Source organism: Acomys russatus, chromosome 3 (genome assembly GCF_903995435.1).
Source record: "Acomys russatus chromosome 3, mAcoRus1.1, whole genome shotgun sequence".
Classification (NCBI taxonomy): domain Eukaryota; kingdom Metazoa; phylum Chordata; class Mammalia; order Rodentia; family Muridae; genus Acomys; species Acomys russatus.
In genome coordinates this window covers 62089796-62114529 of record NC_067139.1, presented here as the reverse complement: position 1 = coordinate 62114529, position 24734 = coordinate 62089796, and the positions used below count along the sequence as shown (strand labels likewise).

Here is a 24734-nt window from a genome sequence, read left to right as displayed (position 1 = left end):
AGACAACTAGAGGAGTTTCTGAAGAGAGGGAAGTCAGAGCCCAGAGGCCCCGCGGTGGAGGGACAATGCTGAGAAACCTACCTAAGAGGAGGAACTGCTAACACCCCAGGAAGTGCCATGACAGAGGGAGCAGCTAGGAGCCATAGCCTGGAAAGGGGGCCTTGTCATCTGTCAAAGCAGAGGTGTAGGTCTATGGGCCTGAACTCAGGGACAGGGGCCAAACTGAGCCTAGCTGGCAGCATGCATTAAAACAGGAGGCATGACAAGACGATGCACTACAACGTGGGTTAGGCCAGAAGGACTGGAACCTTGCCTGGAGACCCCAGTGAGTCTGAAAAAGGTGGTGTGAGGTCTGACATCCTTCCCATAGAATGCTATATAGTGGCATATCTGACCCTGGAACATTTCTAAAAGCCATTGTTCCCAGGCCCTTTTGTTTGAAGTGGTCTCTAACCTTGATGCCTCAGAAGAAATGAGGTCTGGCTGGCAGACACATAGAATAAACCACAAGCTTCCACAAGCTGTGGCCAGGGCTTCCCAGGGACCCAGGTGAAGGGACTCCTATGCCCTCCCTGAGGAGCAGAGAAGAGTCCTGAACTCCACATCTCATGAGAGAGCTGGTGCAGCCCCAGAGCTTTGCTATGGGTCTGGGAGGAAGCTGGAGGAATGAGAGCAATACACTCTGTGTGCGCACTGCAGAGCTTGTCCCGTGGCAGAAGGAACCTAGATCTAAGGAAAGATGTCCTAAGAGGCAAAAGTTTTACGGAAAGTCTGGTTTGATGGCTTGATGCATGAACTCTATGCAAAACTGTTCTGTAGTGAGTGGGGTCCTGTCAGAGAGAAGACAGCCCACACAACCGCGTGGAGAGGCAAGCCTCCTCACTCACCCATTCTGAGGCCCTGGGCAGTGGATGTAGTTATCTTCCCTAGCCGTGGAGAAGCCCCAGTGATGAGTACAGATCTAAATCAGCAGAAGTGACTGTCTTCCTGTCCCAGAATCTGACTGAGACGGACCTCGGCTGCTATGTCATCATGCCAGTGTGGAAGCTTGGGCTGGGCCACTGAGAGGAGGCAGAAGCTAAGAGGCACAGTGCAGTAGGCGTGGAATCCCAGATGCAGCTGTGCCTAAGCTATGCTGGCCCAGAAGCTAGCTAATACCCTCATTCCTCTACCTGAGTTGGCCCAGAGCTGCGGAAACCACCAGGTGATGGCTGACTTTGTTTGTGGCAGACACCCTCCAGAAGACCAGGGACCAGGGTGATTCTGTGTCCCAGTTTTCGCTACTCTGGGCAGTCAACACACCAGGCCCTGCTCAGAGAAGTTAGTGGATGGAGAGGAGCCTACATAAGCTTCAGAGAACGGTCCCACCTATACTGCCTTGTCCCCCAGAGCTCACCTGTCAAACAGCGGCTTCTCCCCACAGTCGAAGGAGTCCTGTAGGTCCCTCACCAGGTTGGCCTGGCCGGGCATACGGAAGAGCCCCTCTTCACTGAGTCCTCGCTCCCGGATGAAGTCCACACACTGCTCCACCAGTAGAGGTGCCAGGCGGGGACCATACTTCCGTTCATGGTGCACTGTGTCCTCCAGGCGCTGCCCAAAGATCCCTGGGACACAGAAAGGGACTCTTCATACCCCCTGCCACTCTGCACAATGGTAGGTGAAGGGTGTTTGGACAAGGGGAGGCAGGGAATGCTGTCTGTGCACCTAAGGGGGGAATCTTTCCAAGGAAACAGATTAGACACTGGGAGGGCACACCCAGGTGGTTGGTCAGGGCTGGTAGGCCTGGAGAAAATGGCCCTCAGGGAGCATGCACTTGTATTGTGTGGATGGATGAACTCACTCCATTGAGAAACTATGCCATGCCCAAGTACAGGAAAATGAAGAGATGCCTCATGGGTCAGTCCACTGGGCACTGCTGCAAAGGGGAGGCAGGAGGCACAGAGCTCAGAGGACAAGATAGATGGCACAGACATGTGAAAACACTGTCCTGCTCAACATCACTCAAAACCATGAGCGAAACAATACAATGAGCAAGAGTGCTGGGGAGCTAGCTTAGCTCGTGGGTCAACTCCTGACACACAGTGCGAGGACCTTAGCTCAGATCTGTGTAACGCTGGGCATGGTAGCACACATGTGTAATCCCAGTGTTCCTATGGTGGAATGGGAAGGTGGAGCTAGGAGGATCCCTGCAAACTTGCTAGCCAGCTAGCCTGACATACGAAGCAGTGCACAAGAGACTCTGTCCCCAAGGAGAGACACCCAAGGTTGCCTTCTATGCTCACACGTGCACTATGACATGCACGTGAGCTCGTGCACAGACACACACGAGAGAGAGAGAGAGAGAGAGAGAGAGAGAGAGAGAGAGAGAGAGAGAGAGAAGAGGAGGAGGAGAGGGAAGAGGAGGAGGAGGAGACAGTGCCTCACATCCTTCAGAATGCTACAGTCAAAAGAGGTGAAACTGGGGAAAGGTAGAGGAGTGGATGCTCTAGGCACTGCTGGGGTAGCGGAGGGAAGCGCTGTGCACTGCCAGCAGGAACAGGAGATAATGCTGCTGGGATATGCATGCAGTATGGTGGGTCTTTCAAGGAACTGAGAACCGAATTACTACTGTGCAAGCGACCCCCGCCCTGGGTAGACACAGGAAAAGAACCGAAAGTGTGAAAGAGGTATGTGTGCACATGCACAGCAGCTTTGCAAAGAGCAACAAAAGGCGGGAGACAGTCAGCGGTCCGTCAATAGCCACGATGTAGTGTAACTGCACCACGAGAGACGTGGTTGTGCCTTACAAAGTCGGGAAATACTGACGGGGGTGGGGGGGGGGTGGGGGGGGGCTGTAACAGGAAAAGAAGCCAGAAGCCACTATCCAAAATAAGGCATTCACACCGGTAAGATATCCCTACATCATCACATAGACAGGAGGTGGAGTGGTGGCTGCTGGCGGCTGGGAAGGAGGTGGGCATTCAGTGGTACAGCTTCAAAGATGTGGGAGGGTTACAGCCCCTTGTGGACAAGGTTAAGGCCACTGAGCTTTAAAGAAGGGTGAAGCGGGTGGTATGTTTGGTGAAAATTCTTAAGAACAAAAACCTTAGTTGTAAGCCAAATAAACGAGCCCCTGAGTCCACACTGTGTAACTCCATTCATGTGAGGCTACAGACAAGTCAAACCAATGGTGACATCAGGCCTGAACTTGGCTCTTAGTGGGTCAGTCAGTAGCCAGAGGTGCCTCAGGCTTCTGGGGTCCCAGCATTCCTGGGTAAGAATCCGACACACACATCCCAGTCATACACACTTGAGTAAAGCAAGGCCGCTGAACCGTGCACGGGTGGCTCGCACACTTTCCAATGTGCCAGACCTTAAAAAAAAACATCCTAAGAAAAAGAGCACAACCATCTAATCAGGACCAGAGAGCCATTGTGCGTTAGAAGGAGTAGAAGGAGAGAGGAAGGCAGAGGAATGTCCGGCTAAGAACACTGATAACCTGACACATAATGAGACTAGGACTTTCCTGATAGCGTAGGCAATCTCTGCCCTGGGTCAGCAGCTGGAGAAACTCCCTCGGCCTTATTAAACTCTAGGACCATGGTCCTCAGCCTTCCTAACGCTGCGACCCTTTAATGCAGTCCCTCATGCTGTGGCGACTCCCCAACCACAGAATTATTTTCATTGCTACTTTGTAACTGCAATGTTGCTACTGTTATCAATCATAATATAGCTATGTGGTATGGGGGACATGTGGTATATGACCCCTGTGGAAGGGTCGTTCAACCCCCGGAGACCCACAGGTTGAGAACCGACTGCTGCTCTAGGAGATCTGGTCTTTAGGATGTCTAGTGTTACCCACATCCTCACTGCGCAGACTTCCCCTGAAGGGTGACCTCGAGGAATTGTTCAGGGCATCATCCTTGAGCTCCGCTGTGCTAAGAGTTATAGGACCTGGATCATGAGGCAGCCAAGTGAGGAGTTCAACCATCTCTCTGGCAACCCTCTTCACTCCCTGCTCCAGAGCCGCTTAAAAAATAAGACACTCCAGTCCCCACGCTGAGTGTGGCTCAGTGGTAAAGCCTTTGCCCAGCACACCTGAGGCGCTGGGTTCTACTCATCATGGTCTGGAAACAAAGCATACAGACCAGGGGAGAAAGCCTTGCAGGCACCACCACCTGCTTTCTAGGAAAGCCCTTAGGATACATCAGGCAGACACCACCAGTGCATTAGGGAGAGGTGTATGTGTATGCATGTGCCATATGCGCGTGCGCACGCGCATGCACACACACACACACACACACACACACACACACACACTTTGGGCTTTTGTTCGTACATGTAAACATGTGAGTGTATCAGCTTGTGTGTGCATGCGGCAGAGACCTAGTTCAGCCCATTCAGTGTGGTTCCGGGTACAGCAAACATCCCAGCTTTTCGGTTCCGCCACAACCACGCACACTGGAATGGAGCCGGAGGAAGCCAGCTGCAGGTCTCATGGCGGGCATCATCTGGGTCCCAGCGGCGGATGTAATACTGGAAAAGGGGGAAACCTGCCTCTTCTGGGACTTGGCAGGCTAGCCCCCTGACCACAGGGAAGGTCAAAGCCTGGAGCCCAGGGACAAGGTGACTACGTGGGCTTCTCAAAGCAGGCAGACTCAGGAGGCCTTGAGTCACTGCTAACAGTGTCCCCTCAGGGGAGCTTTTGGGGTTAGAGCTGGCTAGGCAGAGGGCACAGACACCCAGCTATTTTTTCCCTCTCACTCAGGACTCAGTCACCCACACGCAGGGCTTCAAATGCACAACTCTATCTCCTATGATGTTGGAAACATGTTTTAAATGTGCTTCCTCCCCCCCGCCTGCCCCTCTCTCCTTCTTTGTTTTGAGGTGTTTCCCTCCTTTTTTTGAGGTACACGTGCTGGGCAAGCTTTCTACAAGCAAGCTTCACCCCAGCTCTCTAGTTTCTCTTGAAATATCCGTACTTATGGTGGTAGCAGATCTGTTTCCAACAAGGCAGGAGTGCCAGAGCACTCCACAGAAGCCTGTCCCTTTGCTGGAAACTCACTGCCAATCTTCTGCGGTCCACGGTGTTCTCCAGAGCCTCCTACCCCACCCACGCTACCTCACGCTGTGGGACATTTATTTGTGCCTCTTCTGCTTGAAGTCTGTGAGTACAGATTTCCCAGGTGACACTAGAGTCTGGATAAGTGGGGAAGGTGTCCTGGCTCACAGAAGGAAGCCATTCAAAACCATGTCTGTTGTGACCAGAAGAACCCCTTACTTCGTTCATTTGTTCTTTCTTCCTTTTTTTTTTTTTTTTAGACAAGGTTTCTCTGTTTAGCCTTGGCTGCCTTGGACCTGCTGTGTAGACCAGGCTGGCCTCGAACTCACAGAGCTCCACCTGCCTCTGCCTCCCAAGTGCTAGCATTAAAGGCATGCGCCACCACGCCCGGTCCTTCAAACCATTACCACAAATAAGCAGGCATAGAACATACGAAGAAGCGGCCATGAACAAAGTGTCTCCAAAGTGGGGCAGGGGCTAGCTTGGCATGGCACCTGCCTCCTCCCATCCACTCATATGGCCCTTTCATGTAGCTTTAACTCACTCCTCAACTGTCTCCAGTGTCAGCTTTCACACAGCCACACCCATGCATAGGCAGGGCCTTCTATTTGCATCCCATCTCCCACCCCAGGGTCATAGCCATGGCAAGGTACTCCATTCCTCCAGGCCACTGGCAGAAGTGGAAGAGTGAGCATATAGGAAGGAAGGACCAACACCATATCATGCTTTCTCCTGTCCCAAGTCACTCAGCCCCTGGCCTCAGCTCCCAAGGGACTCAAGGCCACAGTCATGAAGACACAAGACAGGCCCAGTTCTCTCCACAGACTCACACAGCTCAACTGATTCTGACCAGCTTCCTTCTTACTCCCTGCATCCTATGCTCAGGACATCTGCAGTCTGTCTCTCACTGTGCACTTGTACCTGGCTCTTATCTAAGAACAGAAGGCCCCTTATCCTCAGGGGAGGCAAACCCAGATCCTCAATGAAACTGCAGACTACCCCAGCCCCCAAGTAGACTGTGACCTAAGTGTATAAACTGAGGCTTTCACCACCAGATATATAAACGGAGGACATGGCTACTCTGAGGTATGGTCGGTGGGAAGATTTCCTTTTGTACAGTGAGGGAGAGTGTAGCCAGAGGCATCTGGAAGAGTCCAGAGTCCAGGCAGGAAGCAGCAGACTGATGGCCAACAGGATGGACTGTGCCATGAGAGGAGAGAGGAAGAGAGGGAAAGAGGGAGAGAGAAGGAGAAAAAGTGTGGGCAAAGGAAATTGAGAGCAAAAGAGGATGACAAAAGAAAGGGCATAGCTGCACCAGCAGGGTTATAATGGCATGAGAAGCTGCGGGGGGGACGGGGTGGGGTGGGGTGGGGAGCTGTGAGCTGGAGAGGTTCAGGCTAGATAGAGAGTGGGCCGAGGAGAGCTAGGATGCCAGCACGGACTGTGTTAATGGGTACTTGTGATACAGAGAGAGCCTGGAGGCCAGCATGCACTACTGTGTCAGTATGCTACTAGGCACCGAAGATAGCCATTTATCTGAGGTTTTTTTGCATCCAAACTAAGCAGTTGGCAAAAGAGAACAATTTTAACAATACATTCAAATGAGAGCTATGTGGGTGCCCCGGCTCCCCACATCTCAGCTCCAAACATATCTATCTAACGTTATCATTTTCTCCTAAAGGAAGCAACTCTTCAAATTGCCAGTCTACCCTTGTGCTTAGATTGGTGAATAAAAGAAAGGTTAAGTGAACACCAGCGCTACAGTACCATGATAGCTGATCTGATAGGTGGGTGACATACACAGAGCGAACACCCCCAAAACAATGATTCATATCCCAGACAGGGTAGAGGGGGAGGGTTCACAATTTCATCACAGTCCACAGTTTAAAACTTAGGAGCTGGTTGTTTCTGGAATTTTCCAGTGAGCATCTTCAGGCTCCAGGTGGTCACTGGAAACCGGAAAGCTAGAAAGTAAAGCTGTGGATGAATATGTCAGGGGCCAGGGGGCTATCCTGCTGAAAAGCATCAGAGCTGCCCTCTGGCTGAGAGCATGCCCCATACTGTGGTGTTGCTGGGGGGCAAACTCTGCCCTGCTGCCCTCTACCAGCCCTTAGGCACAAAACCTGGACAAGCCCACTTGTCCACACAGCACCCAGTCTTGACAGGTCTGATCTGTGACAGCTTCTCCCAACCCTTGCCTCCCACTGAAGCCTTCTTAACATTCTCACCGTCCCCAAATAGGGTAGCAATCCAGCAGAGGGAAAGCCACAAGGTCCGGGCACTTCAGAACAGAAGAGGTTTTGAGAAGGTAGCACGGCAAACACATTAAGATTGGGGTAAGGAATTAAGGGAGTGGGGTGTCTGATGGAGGACACCTGATGCTGGAGTGTGCCTGGAGAGGAGACTGTGGGTCATGTGAGCACTGACCCCAGAATGCTATGAGGTGGGGGCACAAGAGACATGGTTCTGGGCACACACTTGGGTAAAACAGTGGACCATAAGCCACCGTCTCCCCATCTACAGAGGAAGATCTGTCTTTACAGAGGCTGCCCAGAAGCCCAAGATGGACCCACCCTCCCAGGGCATCCGCTCCCCCACTGGACTCTTGAAAGGAAAACTCTAGACCTAATTCCAACTCAGCTAGCTGCCCCTGCTGTAGGCAAGCCACATTCAGGCCTCAGACAGCCTCCCTCCCTTTCCACTGCGGCCCTGCCCACTGCTTTCTTCGCCACAGTCCTTCTGGCAGACCCTGTAGGACCTGGCCCCACCTGCTGAACTCCCGAAGCCCTCCTGGCAAGTGTCACTGGGGAACCGTGCCAAGGACCGGTTCCAGTAGGACTTGTAATGTTGCTGGAAACCCAGCCAGTATGTGGTTCCTAGAGGTCCTGGCCCACACTCGTCACCAAGTGCCCACTCTGCCAACTGAGAGGAAACTGGCAGAGGCGCCTTTCCTTGGGATGAACCTGCAGCTGCAGCTTCTGCCTTGACAGCTACTCCCTCCTGCCTGGCCTACATGACTCCAGTGAGGATTTCTCAGAGTCCCAGGCAGGAATACAAGTCACAGATCCTGCTGCTGCACAAAGCTCTTTCTAGAAGATGACCCTGGAAGCAGCCCCCAACCACTCTGCCAACTCCAGGACCTATGGCCACGGGTGAACGTGCCTCACCAACACAGGAAACTAGTGGTTTTTTCCTTACCCTCAAGGGAGCCCTGAGGGAGGGGGCATTGTCCTGCCCTGACAGGAAAGGGAGGCCACTGGGGTTCCCTCCTGGATCTGGTCCCAGAGCTGAGGCAGCAGGCCAGCTTGGCCACTGTGTCTGCCTCTGGCTCTCCCCAGCAAACAGGAGGCCACAGTCGGGGGTGGGAGTAGGGGGACATGAGAAACAATGAGAAAACAATTCTCCAGAGGCTTGCAAACTTTGGGTAAATCTGCAGTCTCCCTCTTTTCCTTGCTCTTCGGCCAACTCTCACCTGCAACCTGCCACGCACCCACTCTTGGAACACCCACTCCCCTTTGACTGGACCACCGAACATCCCACTTTCAGGCCCTGAATACTGATAGCCTCAGACTGGGAAGAGATTGAAAGAAACATCCTTCTAACTTGCTCCCAGCATGGCCTGGAAAACCACCATAGGCTAAGGCCCTAGAGTATGGGGTTGCCCAATGCCAGCCAGGCCCCTGATAGAGTTTCTCCTCTGGATGGTGGCTTTCCAGGGCTCCAACTGGGCTTAGAGTCAGAGCCTGGGAACCCACCTCCTGCTAGGTCTCAGAGCAGTAGGGGTTGAGGAGGATCATTTGCAAGCCCTTAGTCTCTGGCTGTCTTTTCTTCACACAGGTCTCGCCAGTTACAGGAGAAGCGACTGGACATTTTCAGTCCCTCTCCCCACCGACACAAACACGCACGTACACGGCTCCAGCCCCTTGAGAACCATCTCAGATCCCCGGCTCCTGCCGATGCGGCCACCCTCCCGCAGGCCCCGCCGAACCCCTTATCCCCTGGCCCTGCACCCCGTCGAGCCCCTACCTGGGGCGGCGGGCGCGCAGCAGGCGGGCAGGCGGCAGGGCGACCGCGGGCAGGCGCGGCAGCTGGAGAAAGCCCGCGCGGCAGGCATCAGGCCCATGGCGCGCCCAGGCGCGGCGGCGCGGCGGCAGCAGGAATGCCCGGCACGCGCACAGGTAGCGTCTTGCCCGCCGCCTGCCCGGCCTGAGCCGCCCGGGGCCGGACCTGGGGTGAGGGCGGGAGGATTGAGTGCCTGAGATGCCTCCTGCCAGGCAGCTGGCTCCCAGAGTTGGGAGCTCTTGGGGGGGGGGGGGGGGGGCTTTCCCTACGATGCGGTATCAGGCGCCTGGAGTTCGTTGCAGCTCTCCACGCAGTCACTTCCTCTCAGCTGGGGACTCCGCTTCAGGGGCACCGGAGCAGGCCAAGGCTGGGAAAGCACGAGTTCCAGGTGTGCAAGAGCGGCCAGAGAGGATTGGGCAATTGGGTCTGAGTCACCTCACTGGCCGAGTATTAATGCCCTGCCTAAAGAAACACTGCTATGCGGGGCACTAGGCCTCCAGGTCTCTGACCTCCTTGGAACCAGTACCCCTAGGGCTAGTGCAACGGTTTGGAGTTGACCCCATCTCCTTAAAGGGCTCTAAAGGATAATTAACGACTCTTTTACACAAAGAGGTTGTGAAGGCTTCAGAGAGATTATGCGATTTGCCCGCGGTCTCCTAGCTGGAAGTGACAGACCAGTTCTCAAATGCCTGTCTGCAGAGCCTAACTTCTCAGGGTTCCTTAGGGGGAGAAGACTCCACAGTCAGTATGGTTTCCGACTGGCACACTGGGTCAGCCTAACCCAGGAGGCAGATGGAAGAAGCAGAGATGGAGGCACGGAGAACAGAAAGCCATGAGCCTTGGGGAATGGGGCCCCTCTTCAAGTAAGGTGTGCGGTGGACGGTCACTTTATGTACTCGCTTAATAGGCTCTCACTTAGGGAAAGAAATAAGAGAAACTTTAGGGCAGCCCCAAGAATCAAGATACACAACCCACTGCAATATTTTCAAGAACACACCTTGAGCCAGGCCTGGTGATACATGCGCATGCCTTTAATCCCAGCACTCTGGGAGGCAGAAGTGGGTGGATCTCTGTGAGTTCAAGGAGAGCCTGATCTATCTAGTGAGTTCCAGGACAGCCAGGATAGGCTATGTAGAGAGACTCTGTCTCAGAACAACAAAAACAAACAAACAAACAAATAAGCCTTACACTGGGCATGGAGGTGCACACCTTTAATCCCAGCACTTGGGAGACTGAGGCAGGCGGATCACTGTGAGTTCTATGACAGACTGGTCTACAAAGTGAGTCCAGGACAGCCAAGGCTACAGAGAAAACCCCTGTCTCAAAAACGAAAACAAAAACAAAAGAAACAAAGAACAAATCTTAATGCAAAAATCCATAATGATCAAAATATCAAACAGGTAAAGAAAGCAGCTGAGCTGGTCTCAATCACACCCTGTCTTTATTTCAAATGGGCTATTTTGATGTCTATGTCCTGTCCTGGAATCTGTAACTGCCTCACCTGGCACAGCCAAAGGAGCTAGGTAGGTATGAGCACACTAAGGGCAGAAAGGCCGCTGTGGACTACCAAGGGGTGCAGGGTAACTTCTGGATGCTTAAACTACAAGAAGAGGAGATAAGGAGAAATGTTAGCCCAGGAAGTGGTAAAAGGCAAGGAGCACATTTTTTTCCCTTGGTCCTTGCGGAAAGCCCATGCTCCCTTTAGTGTTGGGCTGTGGGACATTGAGGCTCCTAGCCCAGGCCCTGAAGCTGAGCGTGAGGGCTAAAGTCCTCGCTGCAAAAGTGTGTCTACTCCAAAGTGTTCAGTCTCTCTCCTCAGGTTAGTACAAAGGTGGGAAGGGTGGCGGCACCCTTGGGTGGGTAGGTAGACTCTGATGCTGCCTCCTCTCTAACCCCCCAGTTTCCCCACCTGTAGGCCCCTGAACGACACCTAGTAGCCTAGGAAACCCCAGATGAATGGAGGCTTGCTGTTGTCTCCTTGTTTCTCACCAGCCCAGGTTCACTGAGCTCTAGTCTGTTGGCTTAGGAGTACCCTCTGGGGCAGAACTGGGGAGCTGAGACCATGAGGAGGGGGGTTCTCTTCCATGAGCAGCCTGGTAGCAGGTGGGCTCTTCAGCTTGGATGGGCCTCTCTCTCTCTCTCTCTCTCTCTGAGCTCCATGTAGCACAGTGAGGGGAGGCTGATCAAGGGGGCTTTACCACAAGGAGGAATGGAAGACAGGATGGTGGGAAACACAGAGGGAGTTCGAGGTGGCTGAGCAGGGGTGGGGTGGGGGGTGCCAGGGAGCTCCCAGATAAAGCAGTTACTCTTGCCTTGGCTCCCCTGGCAAAAAGCCCCAATGTCCCCTGGCTTGGCTAAGTAGCTGCCCCATCTCACCTGACTTGAGGGTCCAAGATCACCGGCTCCGGGAACTCTTTCAGGGGTGAGGCCTTCAGAGCTTCAGGGAAGGAGACTCAAGGGCATCCTGAGCCAGGCCCTAAACGCTGCAGATGCCTGGTCCGCCCTACATCAGACTAACCAGAATTCCAGGCCTGTGGGGGAGTCTCTACCTGGCATCTGATCCCCCCACGTCTAACTGGAATGGGCAGATAGCATCAGAACCAGGTTCCAGTGTCATAAGCCCATTCTCAAGCTCACTGGCTTGGTAGGTTGACATTCGCTGGAGTTGGAAATTAATCTGTCTTCTTGTGTCTCCCAGGGAGGATGGGATATGAGGAGAACAGTGCTGGGAAGAGGTACTCTCCGGCTCTCTGACTCCTACCTTAGCTGTCTATAGACTCACAGATAGCTCAAAGCCAAATGTGTCTAGACAGAGCCACACTCTCCCGATCCCCCACTCTACTCCACGCTGGCTCTTCTTTCACTGTCACCGCCCCCCCACCCCCCTTCCCCCTCTCCTCGAAGATGGCTCAGCCTGACTCCTGGGGTCAATATTCACATACCCCTTTCTTACCCTCACAATCCTGGAGATCTCATCACTCCTAGTTTCTAGACAGAGCTGCAACCTGCTCACTTCACCGGCCAGACCCACCCAGGAGAAGCGGCGTGCTCTTGCATGAATAATAAAACAGATGCCGGACCTCCCCTCATGCCTGCCCAGGGAGCAGCTGGACGGTCCTTCAAAACCAAATGCCAGATTCTCACAACCCTGCCTCAGAACTTTGCAATGCGACCCTCTGCATCTCCCGATGGGTAGAACTGCATATCCAGAGGGGGGCCTAGGAGGTGCTCACCCCACCACCTGACTCTCAGTCGAGCTTCCTCCAGCCTACGCCCATGTTCCCACCTTTGCCAGGGCTGAGGCCTGGACCTGGCAGGTTTGCACCAGACATCCCCTTGGTTGGCTATGGCCTTCTTGCAACACTTTGTTTAAACAGTGAGATACCACTTCACACCCACTAGGGTGGCTATTAGCAAAACAGAAACAAAAGCCTGTAAGAGGCAAGGGAGGCCCCGCCTCTCCCTGGGCACCTAGCAGGTATAAGCACGGTTTAAGGCACTGTTGGCATTAATGATAAGGTCTTTGGCTTAGATGGTGAGCATTCCTTCAGATGTTCATTTTCCTGTAAATAAGCAAAGATGCCAGGAACAAGGAATTTGACTAACTGGCAGCTGCTAGCCTCTTCCGTTGTCCTTGCTGCCTTGATCAAGACCACCATAGGTCACACTGCCAGAGCCACCACCCTCATGCCAGTTTTTCAGGAGTGACTTGAGCCAACTATGTCACATTGTAACTAGTAGCCAGGCCATTCATTGGTCCAAACCATAAGGCTCAATGCCCATGGTTGGTACTAGAAGCAGGGATGCAATGGGCCAAAGGAATGGTCTAAACACCCCTTCTTCAGCTGTATAAGCATGGCTCGGGGTTGGTTGGCAGACGCTCCCCTGTGCTGCTTCTGCTCCTGCGGTACCATGTCAGCAGCTCCACCCCACCAGAAGCTTGATCCTACATTCACACCTCCCTACACACTGTACTGATACAGGATGCTGGGCCTGTGCCAATCACTCCATGATGTGAGGGCACACCCGTACCTGAGTAAGCCTAACCCCTGTGGGTACTCAGCTCTTCTACAACCCTCCAGTGTTGAACAAGGTTCTTACAAAGGTACCCCAGTCATTGTGGTAGGTACCACTGACAACTGAAGCTGGAGAGGTTAGTGTGGTCAGAGCACAAGAAGAAAGGGAACAGAGAGCGTAGAAAAATCTGGAAGGGGAGCACCTGTACACTGTGGTCACCACAGAGTCCCAGAGCCAAGGATGCTTATACATAAGCTCTACATGGGGATGCTAACCCTTGGAGGGCTAACTTTCCAATACCCTAGGCCAGCACAGAGCCTGTAACAGGATGCCACTTGTCCCTGCATCTGCCTGCTTATTGCCAGCGCTTGCTGCTGTCAGACATGGAGGGAAACGAAGATAGCCAGAGACCAGCATTTGAAGGGATTCCTTGCTTACTGAGTTTCTATTCAAGCAGAGCAAAAGTCCCCACCCAACTGTTGGGTGACAATCAGGATGGGAAGAAATATGAACCCTAACATATGTCATAGCCATGGGAATCTGTGCTGTAGCCACTGTGGAAAATGGCATTGGTGTTGCCTCAAAAACTTAAACATGGCACTAACAGCCTTATACCTGGGTATGGATCCCAAAGACTGAAAGCGAGGGTTTGAAAGGCTATTTGTACACTCATTGTTAAGGTGGGAATCTAAAATGTTACCCATTGGCTCATGCTTTGAGTTCTCAGTCCTTGGCTGTTGGCACTGTTTTGAGGTGTGGGACTTGACTGACAGAAGGTCACCAGGGGAGGGGCTCCAAAGGCTATTCCAGCCAGCCCTCCTGGTTTCCGCACTCCGGGCTTGGGCTTAGACGAGGAGCCTCTACCACATGCTCCGCAGCCATCAATCCCCTCGTGCCTTCCCCTCCAAGGTGGCCTGAAACTTTGGGGACCAAGGGCCAAAATGAGCATTCCCTCTCTTGTTTCTGTCAAGTATTTTGGTCACAATAAAAAGTAACTTTAGGGGCTGGAGAGATGGCTCAGCGGTTAAGAGCACTGCCTGCTCTTCTTCTAGAAGACGCGAGTTCAATTCCCAGCACCCACATGGCAGTTCACAACTGCCTGTAACTCCAGTTCCAGGAGCTCTAGCATCTTTAGAGACATACGGGCAGCAAAACACCAATGCACATAAAATAAGAATAAATTAATCAGCAATTAAAAGAAAGAAGTTATTAATAACAATGTCACCAATTTCCAAATCTGGGTTTGAGCTCCCAGCCTGTGCCAGTCCGCACGCCCACTCACCATGCTGGCTTAGGTCCCTGCCCTATGTTTTCCTCCCTCCATCCTTTCCGTCACGTCATTCTCAGCAGCCAGAGGGATGCTGTCGGGCGCTGTGGCTTCTCCACCTTCCCTGGGGAGCCAGCTGCCCCAGAGGGTGATGACAAGCCCCTTTCCTGGTCTCCTTCCTCTGTTCCCTTCAGCCAGTCCACTCCAACCACCCTGGCTGGCCTTCTCTGCTGCTTGTCAGCATCATGCACTTCCTGTACCAACACTGTCCTTTGCTGCTTCATTTTGCTCATTCAGATGTCACCAATCACCAGGCCTGTGCCCACCCTGCCCTGAGTACACTACACTGCACTGACTGCTGCCTGCCAGGCCTGCGCTGGGTTCTTAGCTCACCGCGGTCCCCTTCCGTTCAGAAAATGAATCCTCCAAGAGGACTAGGCCTGCCTGTCCTGCTCATGGCTAACTCCCCAGCCCTAAGGACATCCTTGTGGCTAGCTGGGTAAGTGACTACCATACTGCCACTGTGGGACATGCTCTCAACAGTGCACACTGCCTGCTTTTCTTCTGTATAACGACAGGTTCCTTCCTCTGCAGGGGGCATGCTCTCCGCCTGCTGGAGGTGGCTGACTGCTGCCACAACAGACAAACTAGACAGACTAGAAAGAACTCCAGGATGAGCAGAGGAAGACTGACCCTCTATGCCTCCTGTCCAAGTAACTCAGGATAAGAGTGGCTCTGCCAGGAAATCTGCAAGGCCTACTGGGCCCACCTGCCAAGCTTCAAGCTTGCCTAGGCAAGTCTGGCTTCACTCTTACCTGTGGAAGCACTCACTGGTGCTTCTACACTTTCACTAGACTCAGGGCGGACAGGAGAAGGAAGAGATAAGTGGTTTGGGTGACAGTTCCGGTTTAATGTCCATGTCTCTTCTGCATACCGCAGATGGACTTCCGGGCCACAGAAACCCAAGGTCGGATGGGAAGAACAAGTCTGCCAATGCTCCCCATTGTACTCATGCAGGGAGAGATGGGCTTGTGGGCAGGGCCACTGAGCACAGGTAGAGCTCAGAGACGGTACCCCTCTCAGGGCTGCCTCCCACATTCTGCGCAGGCTGGTACCAAGTGAGGCCCCTGAGATCAGAGCCGCCATCTGTACCATCCCTAACTGGCTTTATCATCTTGAGCAAATTACTTAAAGCCTCTTTGACACTTTGGACTGATATATATATATATATATATATATATATATATATATATATATATATTTTTTTTTTTTTTTTTTTTTTTTTTTTTTTTTACAATGGATATGTACACCTCCCAAAAATAATCAAATGAATGGATTTCTACATCTGTGGAACAGCTACTCCAGTCAAGCTAGAGAACATGCCAGAACTCTTATGCCCTTCTCTCATCCTTCCTTCTTACCTTTTTGAGACATTCATTTCTCTGCTTTCCTTTGCATCTTTGCTCCCTAACCATTCATGAACACTACCATTCCCTTTGTATTGCCATTCAAGTCACTGTAAAGGGAGTCACAGCCCGCTGCTTTTGATTGGTTTCTGTGTGGGGGCCGTGGTGGATTCCTTCATCCCACGGTAGAATTTCCCACTGTAAAAATGAGTTAGTTATGTGCTCATAATGCAGCTAGGTGCTAGCATTAGTTTGAGACTGCCATAAATACGGAGCTGTGACACCCTGCTGCATCCAAGTTTCCTAGAAGAACTGTGCACACACCTCTAGATGGGACCTGCCTCCCAGGGGAAATGCTGGCTCCTGTGTGCTACGGTCGTAACTACCAGATACCTCCGAGCAACTTCCTTGTTGATGCGTGTAAGACTTGGGTGACAAAGGGATGTAACATGTGGCTTAATTCACATGCCTTTGGTACCAATGATCTCAAGCCCACTTGATGTGCTCACAGACCACTGGGACAGCCTCTGTGCAAAGTGCCCTTTCGAGCCATGCCCATGTTTCTAGTGGCTCATCTCTGCCTGAGTTGGGAAGCATGATGGGTTTGCATGTTACAAACACCTTCTCTTTAGTTCACTGTTCCTCTTTCCAGCCCCTTGACATAGAGGGTGTGTCCTTTGGTTGACACAGTGTAGATTATCATTGTAGATGCTCATCACCTCTTAGGAACCACAGACCAACCACAAAGCACCTGCTCTGGACTCGGCTCTGTCCCTTGGCTTCACTTCCCATGTCCTGGCACAAAAAGAGGCCTTTTGTGGCTACAGAGGCTGTCTCTGGGTGGTTCTGGTCTTCCCAGGCCCTAAATGGTCTGGGGGTCAAATCAGCTGCAACCATGAGGTTGCCCCAGTGAGGCCCCAGACAGCAATCTTAACTTCTAACATGACATTTACTCTTCTACACAAGGGATGGACGGCTTCGTGAAGAAGAGGAGACCAGCAATAGAAGGTGAGAGCCAGTGAGGTAAGAGGAAGAGGGCTCAGAATGTGTCAGATCTGCATAGGGGCTTGGAACTCCCAAAGGTGAGGAACTGTCCCTGCCAGACAAATACGAGAGGGAGAGAGGATGGTCATGCCATAGCTAGAGTCACCCTGCTGGAAGGCTCTGGGTCTCCATGTTCAGCAGGGAGTTGTGCCCACCTCCTCCTCCCCCCAGCATGGTGACACTATCATGAACACTCTTTGAGGATGACTTCATGTGGACACCAACCTATAACGACAACGTGTCTGGAGTCAACACGCCCTTCTTTTCCTCCAAGAGTAGACCTGAGCAAAGCCCAGAAGCTTCCCTTTAGAATTCATCTGCCCTAGCCATCTCCCCGACACTTTTTGTCTCATTCTGTCCAGACTGCTATAGCCACTCTTGTCTTTGTTGGTCACTCCTTACAAGATGACTAAAAGGCTCTCAGTCTAAGTCAGGCTGGGTGTGGTGGCGCACACCTTTAATGCCAGCACTCCAGAGTCAGAGGCAGGCAGATCTCTGAGCTCAAAGCCAGCGTGGTCTACAAAGTGAGTTCCAGGATAGCCAAGGCTACACAGAGAGAAACTCAGGCTCGAAAAACAAACAAACAAGCAAACAAACTCAATCTACGTCAAGCCCCATCTAAGTCCTGCTTACATTATCCCTGGTGCTCTTTGCAGTCACTGTGAAGTCTAAACACCGCCCCCCATGGCCCCACTGCCTAGCCACCTCTCTCACCCAGGCCCTCCCACTGTCCTCATCTTCACTTCCCCAGTCCCATTGCTCTCTTGCACCTCTCCCTCAGGACCACCTTCAGATATGTGCACTTGCCTATAGACTGTGTCAGAGACAGCAAGGTGTGGGGGGGGGGTCACCACCTGCTTTGTTCACCACTGAATTCACAAGTGCCTGGGATAGAGCAAGTATCTGGTATCGCCAACTGAATGTTTTGAATGAACATCAGGTAAACAATAGGTCAAGGGACGGGAAGTGGACACAGGGGTCAGGGTTGGGTTCCCGTGTGTCAAGGAGAGCCGAGACATTGGGTATGAACATAGGTAAGTGTGGGATGCTCCTGCAGCCTGTGGTGAAGACCATTCAGCATTCAGCAGGGTGTCTAAAAGCAAGGAAACAAGCAAACAAAGGCCACAGGTGTCCCCTGGCAGAGGGCTAAATACCAGGTAGGAGGCATGACTCCAAGGACAATAATAGCAGAAGGACCAGGTCGCCATCAGCCACGCAGGATGCAACCAGCAAGTCCCGAATGAGAAGGAACTTGTGGGCTCGGGGCAAGAAAAAACGAGATTACCTGCAGACAAGGGTTCTACAGGGTGGGCATGCGAGCTACGGGAAGTACCTCTGCCCAGCGGAGCCCAGATGACGCGGCGGATGGCCTGCACCCAGTCCTCCATATCACGCTGGGAGCTGGCCATGAGCAGGAGCGCCTCAGGGTTGGCCGGCACCTTCTCCTGTTCCCCGGCACCACCTGTAAGACAGGGAGACAAGGCTTACTGCAGGGTCCCAACACAGGACAGCGGGTCCCCTCCTGACATCTGTGAGCTCAGCTCTTGCTTCTAGTTTGTATCTAATCTCTTTTCACATGATGGCCCTGTCTGGCTTTTCTCCACCCCTCCCCACCCGGTGCCCTCCCAATCCTGTGCCCTCCCCACCCTGTGCCCCACTCTCACTGTAGTTGTTTTTATTTGTTCATTTGTTTCCATATCAAAACAACAACAACAAAAAAATCATTGAAAGTGTCACAGGACACTTCCAGGGGATAAATGCCTATTCTAGGGCATCTCGGAGAAGTTCAGTGCCTGTAGCGGCTTCGTTGTGTTTTGCTTAAATCAGTGTCGCCCACAGAGTGGGACACTTTTAGTGTATGTAGCTGAGCACCCCACACATCAGATTCCTTGTAAGTAGCAAGGTTACAGAGGCGGATGCTACACCTGAGCTGGTGTTCAGGAGTCGTCTGCTGGAGGCTACACTAAAAGGCAGGAGGGGAGAATTAGAGCTTGCTCCTATGACTACCTGTGCAGCAACTCTACTGGCTCCCAGGCTGCCCACAGCAAATGAGTTTATCACTCCGATGTTCTAAAAAACTCTTTCGCTGAGCTCTCTGGGTAATTTAAGGGATGTTTAGGAATGGCTTCCCCACCTTCCACATCCCCAAACACTGTTACTTGTGTAGGACCCCAACCAGGAGGATTGTGTACTGGGGAAGAGTCCCAGAGAAAATCCTGTTCCCAAGGGAGAAGGGGAGAAAGTCGGCAGGCATCATTTGTAGCCCCAGGCTGTCCCTTGCTGGACTGTGGCCCAGGGAAAGGTGCCCAGATGGGAACAGATGCTTCCTGAACAATTGTTCCAGAACAATTCTGCTGCGCACACAACTACCCTCTGCCCATCTTTACAAGGACTGAACACAGTGCTGTTACACTTCTATTGTGAGGGGCTGGAGAGATGGCTCGGGAGTCAGTTAAGAACACTGGCTGCTCTCTTCCAGAGGACCCAGGTCCAACTCCCAGCACCCACATGGCAGCTCACAACTACCTGCAACTCCGGGATACAACACCCTCCCACAGACATTCATGTAGACAAAATACCAATATACATAAAAATAAAAAAAATAAACAAGCAAACAAGTATATTGTGAAGGACCTGGGTATCTACTACACTACTCCTGAGCTATCTTTGCCCTCAGCCCACCCTTCCTACTTTACAAACAAGGAAACTGAGGCACAGCATAGTTAAGTAACTTGCCTGTGCTCACATCGTTCCTGGCAGTGAAAGCTATGGATGCCAGATCCAGGTGCCTGGCCACCCACCCATGCTTCTCACCACCTCCTAAGGCTACGTCAGCAAATTGGGCAGCTGTCCAGAGCTGGGGAAGCTGAGCAGACTGCTGTGAAAGCTGTACTCTGGGAAGCCCTGGGCCTTGCTGAGGGTGTCATAAGCATGGAGGCTGGGACAACAGACAAGGACAGAAGGTATTGAGTAAGATGCTCCCAAGCCTGGGGCCGCAAGAAAGACAAGGCCTGCTCACTGAGGCTCTCAAAATGAACAGGCATCAGAGCCATCGAGGCAGGGAGCAAGAAACTAGAGACCCAGGTGGCAGAGCTTCAAGCCCCAAAGCAGAACTGTGTTCCTGTGGCTGTGGCCTTACACACGGACGTGGCATTAACAGTGAGCTGCCACCGCAGAGCTGCTTGGTCCCCGGGGGCAGGGGATACACATCATTTGGGCCACACAGATCATAAGGTCCCTAGGTGCTGATGCCACCAGCAGGCTTCCTGTGTAATCTCACAGCATCACAGGTTAGTATAGAAGAAAGGGACCCAGAAATCTACACATCCAGGAACCGACCAGCAGACTTGCTTTCGAATTTCTCTTTTTAAAATTCATAAAGAAGGCCACCCATACAATATGTTTCCAGTTCGACGTGTATCTACCCATTTCAGAGGTCGGCAGACGTCCTTGTTCAGAGCTGTACCCGAAGCCAGGGGCTGTCCCTGGGTGTCACGAGTCTGCATGTTATACAGTGTATGTATCTCTTCACGTATGCTTATTTACATGTATTCTTCATTGTGTATTCCTTTTCAAGAAACTGCCCACAAAAAAAAAAAAAAAAAAAAAAAGAAACTGCCCACAGCTTTTTTCCAAAGTGATTCCACCATTTGCTCCCAACCCACCCTGCACTATTCCAGTTCCTCCTCTGTGCTCTCACCAACACTTGTTTACTCTTAGCCTTTCTAGTTGTGTGCAGACAGACAGCTATTTGACCGAGCATCCCCCAAACGACTGGTGGTGTTGGGTATTATTCCATTTACTTAACTGCCACCCATGGGTCTTCTTGGGTAAAACATCTGTTCGGATATTTCACCCATTTTTTTTTTTAAAGTTTATTTATTTTATATTATGGGTAGAAGTGTTTTGCCTGTGTGTATGTTTATGTTTGGTGCCCATGGAGGCAGAAGAGGGTATCAGTTTCCCTGGAACTGGAGGTGCAGATGGTTGTGAGTTGCCTTGTGAATGCTGGGAACTGAATCCAGGTCCTCATCAAGGGCAGCCAGTGCTCTTCACTGCTGAGCCATCTCTCCCGCCCTCATCCATTTTGTAAGGAGTGGTTTCCGTGACTGAATGTATGCATATGCATAACAGTTCTTTGCATATTCTAGACGCAAGTTCTTTAGTAGATTTGTGTGTTGCAAATCTCTCACAGTTTATTTCTTTTCTTTTCTCTATGCACTTTCTTTTTTAATGTAGGAGTGCTCTGTCTGCATGTACACCTACATGCCTGAAGATGGCATGAGATCCCTTTATGGATGGTGAGCCAGTATGTGGTTGCTGGGACTTGAACTGAGGACCTCTGGAAGAGCAGCAGCCAGTGTTCTTAACCACCAGCCCCTACAGTTTATTTCTAAGAATAAAAGGTTTGTCAGGCCTGTGGAGTTGCACACCTTTAATCCCTGAACTCAGGAGGCAGAGGCAGGTGGTTCTCTGAGTTTGAGACCAGCCTCATCTACAGAGAGAATTCTAGGACAACCAGTGCTACATGGAGAAACCCCGTCTTGAAAAATCAAACCAACCAAACAAATAATAAGAGGTTTTAATTTTGCGAATTCCAATTTATCCCACCCCCTTTATCCCTTTTATTGTAGGTAAGAACTCCCGGTTTAAAAGTCTTTTTATAAGCTTTCTTCCAGCAGTTTTATAGTTTCAGGGTTAACATTTAGGTGAGGTAATCACACTGGCTACACAGTCTGCTTTGCTGGTCAGGTTCTGCTGAAGTCTGCCCCTCCCCCATTGCCTTGCCAGGCCCCAGTGCAGGTCAGTGCACTATTCCCCAAACAAAGAGCCCTTAACCCCTTCCCTTCCAGCCTGGGTACCTGGATTCATCATTCTGTCAGCTTGCACAGAATAGCACTTGACGGCTGACTAAAAGTGGGGACCGCACAGAGCCTTGCCTTCCTCCTGATCCCACACGAAAGGCTTTCCTTGGGTTTTTGCCTTCATTCCCTGAAGTGTTTTTGTAGACATGCCTTAATGGTGGGGGAAGCTCCTCTCCCTAGCTTTGAGAGAGCTTCTTAGTAACAGTGTACACTCTTTGCTTTAAAATGCTCTTGGGAGCACCTGTTGAAAGGAACCTGTGAATTTTTAGTGTATTAATATAGCAGATCGATGGATGTTCAAATACTAAGCAGCCTTATGCTCCTGGAGCATCTTCCTGCTGCTCTGACACTAACCTGTTTGTATATAGGTGGACAAATTTTTGTTGATAATTTTTCTTCTTTCTTAATGAGGCCTGTAGGTTTTTTTGTTTTTGTCGTTGTTGGTTTGGTTTGGTTTGGTTTGTTGTTTTTTGTTTGTTTGTTTTTCTTGTGATGTCTTTGTCCCGTTTTGATTTTGGGGCAACACAGGCCTCATGGAATGAGCTGTTATGGACTCTCTCCTTTTCCATATATTTGGGAGACTGTAGAATTCCTTTTATCTATTCCTTAGTGTTCTGTGGACTTCACCAGTGCGGTCACCTGTTCCCGGAGCTTTCTTTATAGGAAGTTGGCTTTAATGCTCACTTCAAATCATACATAGTTCCCTTCTGTACTAAACTGCAGCAGTTTGTGTTGTAGAGAACGTGTTTCATCTGTGTTCCTAAGTGAACCAGCATAAAGCTGTTTAGCATAGTCCGTCTTGTCCTTTTAGTACCTGAAGGGCCCCTGCTCACACACCTTTTCTCACTGGCTATGGGAGTTTGTTCATCTGTGTCTCTTTCTTCCAGATCAGTCTTGCTAGACTCAAGGTCCCATCCCTGATTTCAAACAGTCTTTTGTTGAACTGACTTCAACTACTGTTTTGCTGGTTAGTAAACTTTTTTTTTTAAAGGCTAGATGATAAATATGTCAGGTTTTTTTGTTTTGTTTTGTTTTGTTTTGTTTTGTTTTAGGCCTGATAGTCTCCGCCACAACTTTCTCTACTCTGCCTAACTAAAGAGAAGTGCTAAACCAGCAGGGCTGGGCTGGGAATGAAAGGGTCTGGACACACTTGTGAGACAGGCTTGCAGAACTTGTGGTTGCTTCCATGGGCGCTCTGTTCTGTTGCTTTCGTGCTGTTTGTTTTCCTTTGCTTACTCTGTTTATTTATTTTCTTTTTTAAAAAATTTTATTTCTTACCATGTTTGATGCTGTTGTTACCCCAATCCCTGATTTAGAGCTATTCCCCCAATTTGGAGCATATTTTCATTTTAACTCACTTTCCAAATTCTTGCCATTTGTCTTTGAACTGTGGGTTTTCAGAAGTGCATACTTCTTACCCCCAAATTTGGGGGTAAGATTTCTCTGAACTGTTTCTGTTATTGATTTCTTACTTAACTTCACTGCAGTAAGAGAACATATGTGTATGGTTTGAGTCCTTTTATATTCCTTAAAATTTGATGTTGGCTCAGATCATAGTTTGTCGTGGTAGCGAGCCTGTGAACCAATAAAAATGGTCCTGCTGGGTGTGGTAGGAAGTGAGAAGGCCAGGTCTGCTCGGGCAGTCTGTCAGGCTCTGTGATCCCTGCGCTGGCTTTCCGCCCACTGGCCCTACAGAGCATTGGGTGAGTTGTTAAAACCCCTGCTGCAACCTTGCTTTTGTCTGTTTCTCTTTAGATTTCCACATGGTTTTGATTCAAATGAAGGAAATAGAGCTGTTGGTGAATCCACCTGCCAGCTCCTTGCGAGTCTCTGATGTACGGTCTCCTTGCTTCCTTGTGGCTACTGTCCACGTACTAAGATCATGTGTAAGTGCATTCCCTGTCAGGTAAATGATTGGGCCTTGCCTTTCTTTTTCTCTTTAGTCTAACCCAACAAGATTTACTATACCATGACTGTTGGTATGCTTGTGCTTAGGGCTCTCTTCTGTTCAATGGTGGCCTCACTGTCCCTTTACCTTCCACTATATACTTCCTTTCTCGCAAAGTACTTGTGACAGTGTCTCGTTACGTAACTCAGGCTGCTCTGATTCTCCTGTCTCTGCCTCCTACCTTCTGGGATCGCAGACGCGTGCCACGCTGTCCAGCTATTTTATTATCATTTTAAAAGGTGCTCTATTTTTATTTATGCGTGTTTTGTGTATGTTCGTGTGTGTTCGTGTGTGCGTGCGTGTGTGTGTGTGTGTGTGTGTGTGTGTGTGTGTCTGAACATGAATACAAGTGCCTTTAGAGGCCAGAAGATGTTGCATTCCATGGAGCTGGAGTTACAGCAGTTTGTGAGTGGTTCAGTTTGGTGCTGGGAACCAAACTTGGGTCCCGTGGAATAGCCATAAGCGTCCTTATTTGCTGAGTCTTTATAACTTCATTCTATCTCTTACATTGTTTGTCAGTGAAGCTCTCGCTCCTTCTCCCACCACATAGCAACGAACATTATAGAGATTAAAGTATATGCATCTTTAATCATCACTGCCTACACTGGCAGTATACACCACTTGCAGGTGTGTGGCCCGTGTGCAGGTCCAAGGAAAGCTATGAATGTGGAACAATACATATGTAGATGACAACTTCATAGGACAGTGGCCAAAGGCTGGCTGTGCCTGTGGAACTTTTCAGGAATAGTTACACCATTATCTTTCCTGACTTTCTTGCTACATCTGCCTCGCAGTTTGCACAGTTTGCACTGTGATCCCACAACAACACTGTGATCCCACAACAACAACACTGCGATCCCACAACAACAACACTGCGATCCCACAGCACACTGCACTGTCTCCACTTAGCAGGCCAGCATCTTTCGATTAAGTTATAAGGGAAGGACATGTCTATGCATGTGTCTACCCATAGAATCCAGTTGCCACGTGAGATTGTCACCCTGCCTGTCACCCTTCCTCTGGCATTCCTTGTCTTACACAACTCTTGGTGACTAACTCTTAGTCCTTGGACAGTGGGAAGGGA

At 50.9% G+C, this 24734-nt stretch overlaps 1 protein-coding gene across 4 annotated transcripts in view; it reads right to left on the bottom strand.

Moving 5' to 3' along the window:
- Positions 1–24734, bottom strand: part of Arhgap22 (Rho GTPase activating protein 22) — a 163573-nt gene that overhangs the window by 10059 nt on the left and 128780 nt on the right. For 3 of the 4 annotated variants that reach the window (XM_051141828.1, XM_051141833.1, XM_051141836.1), the window contains 2 exons: positions 18171–18299; positions 1397–1604 (listed from right to left, as the gene is read on the bottom strand). In XM_051141828.1, coding sequence (XP_050997785.1) covers positions 1397–1604; positions 18171–18299 — 337 coding nt within the window. Of the gene's footprint in view, positions 1–1396; positions 1605–9067; positions 9202–18170; positions 18300–24734 lie in introns of those variants that run through there. The other variant, XM_051141839.1, reaches the window with a different exon arrangement.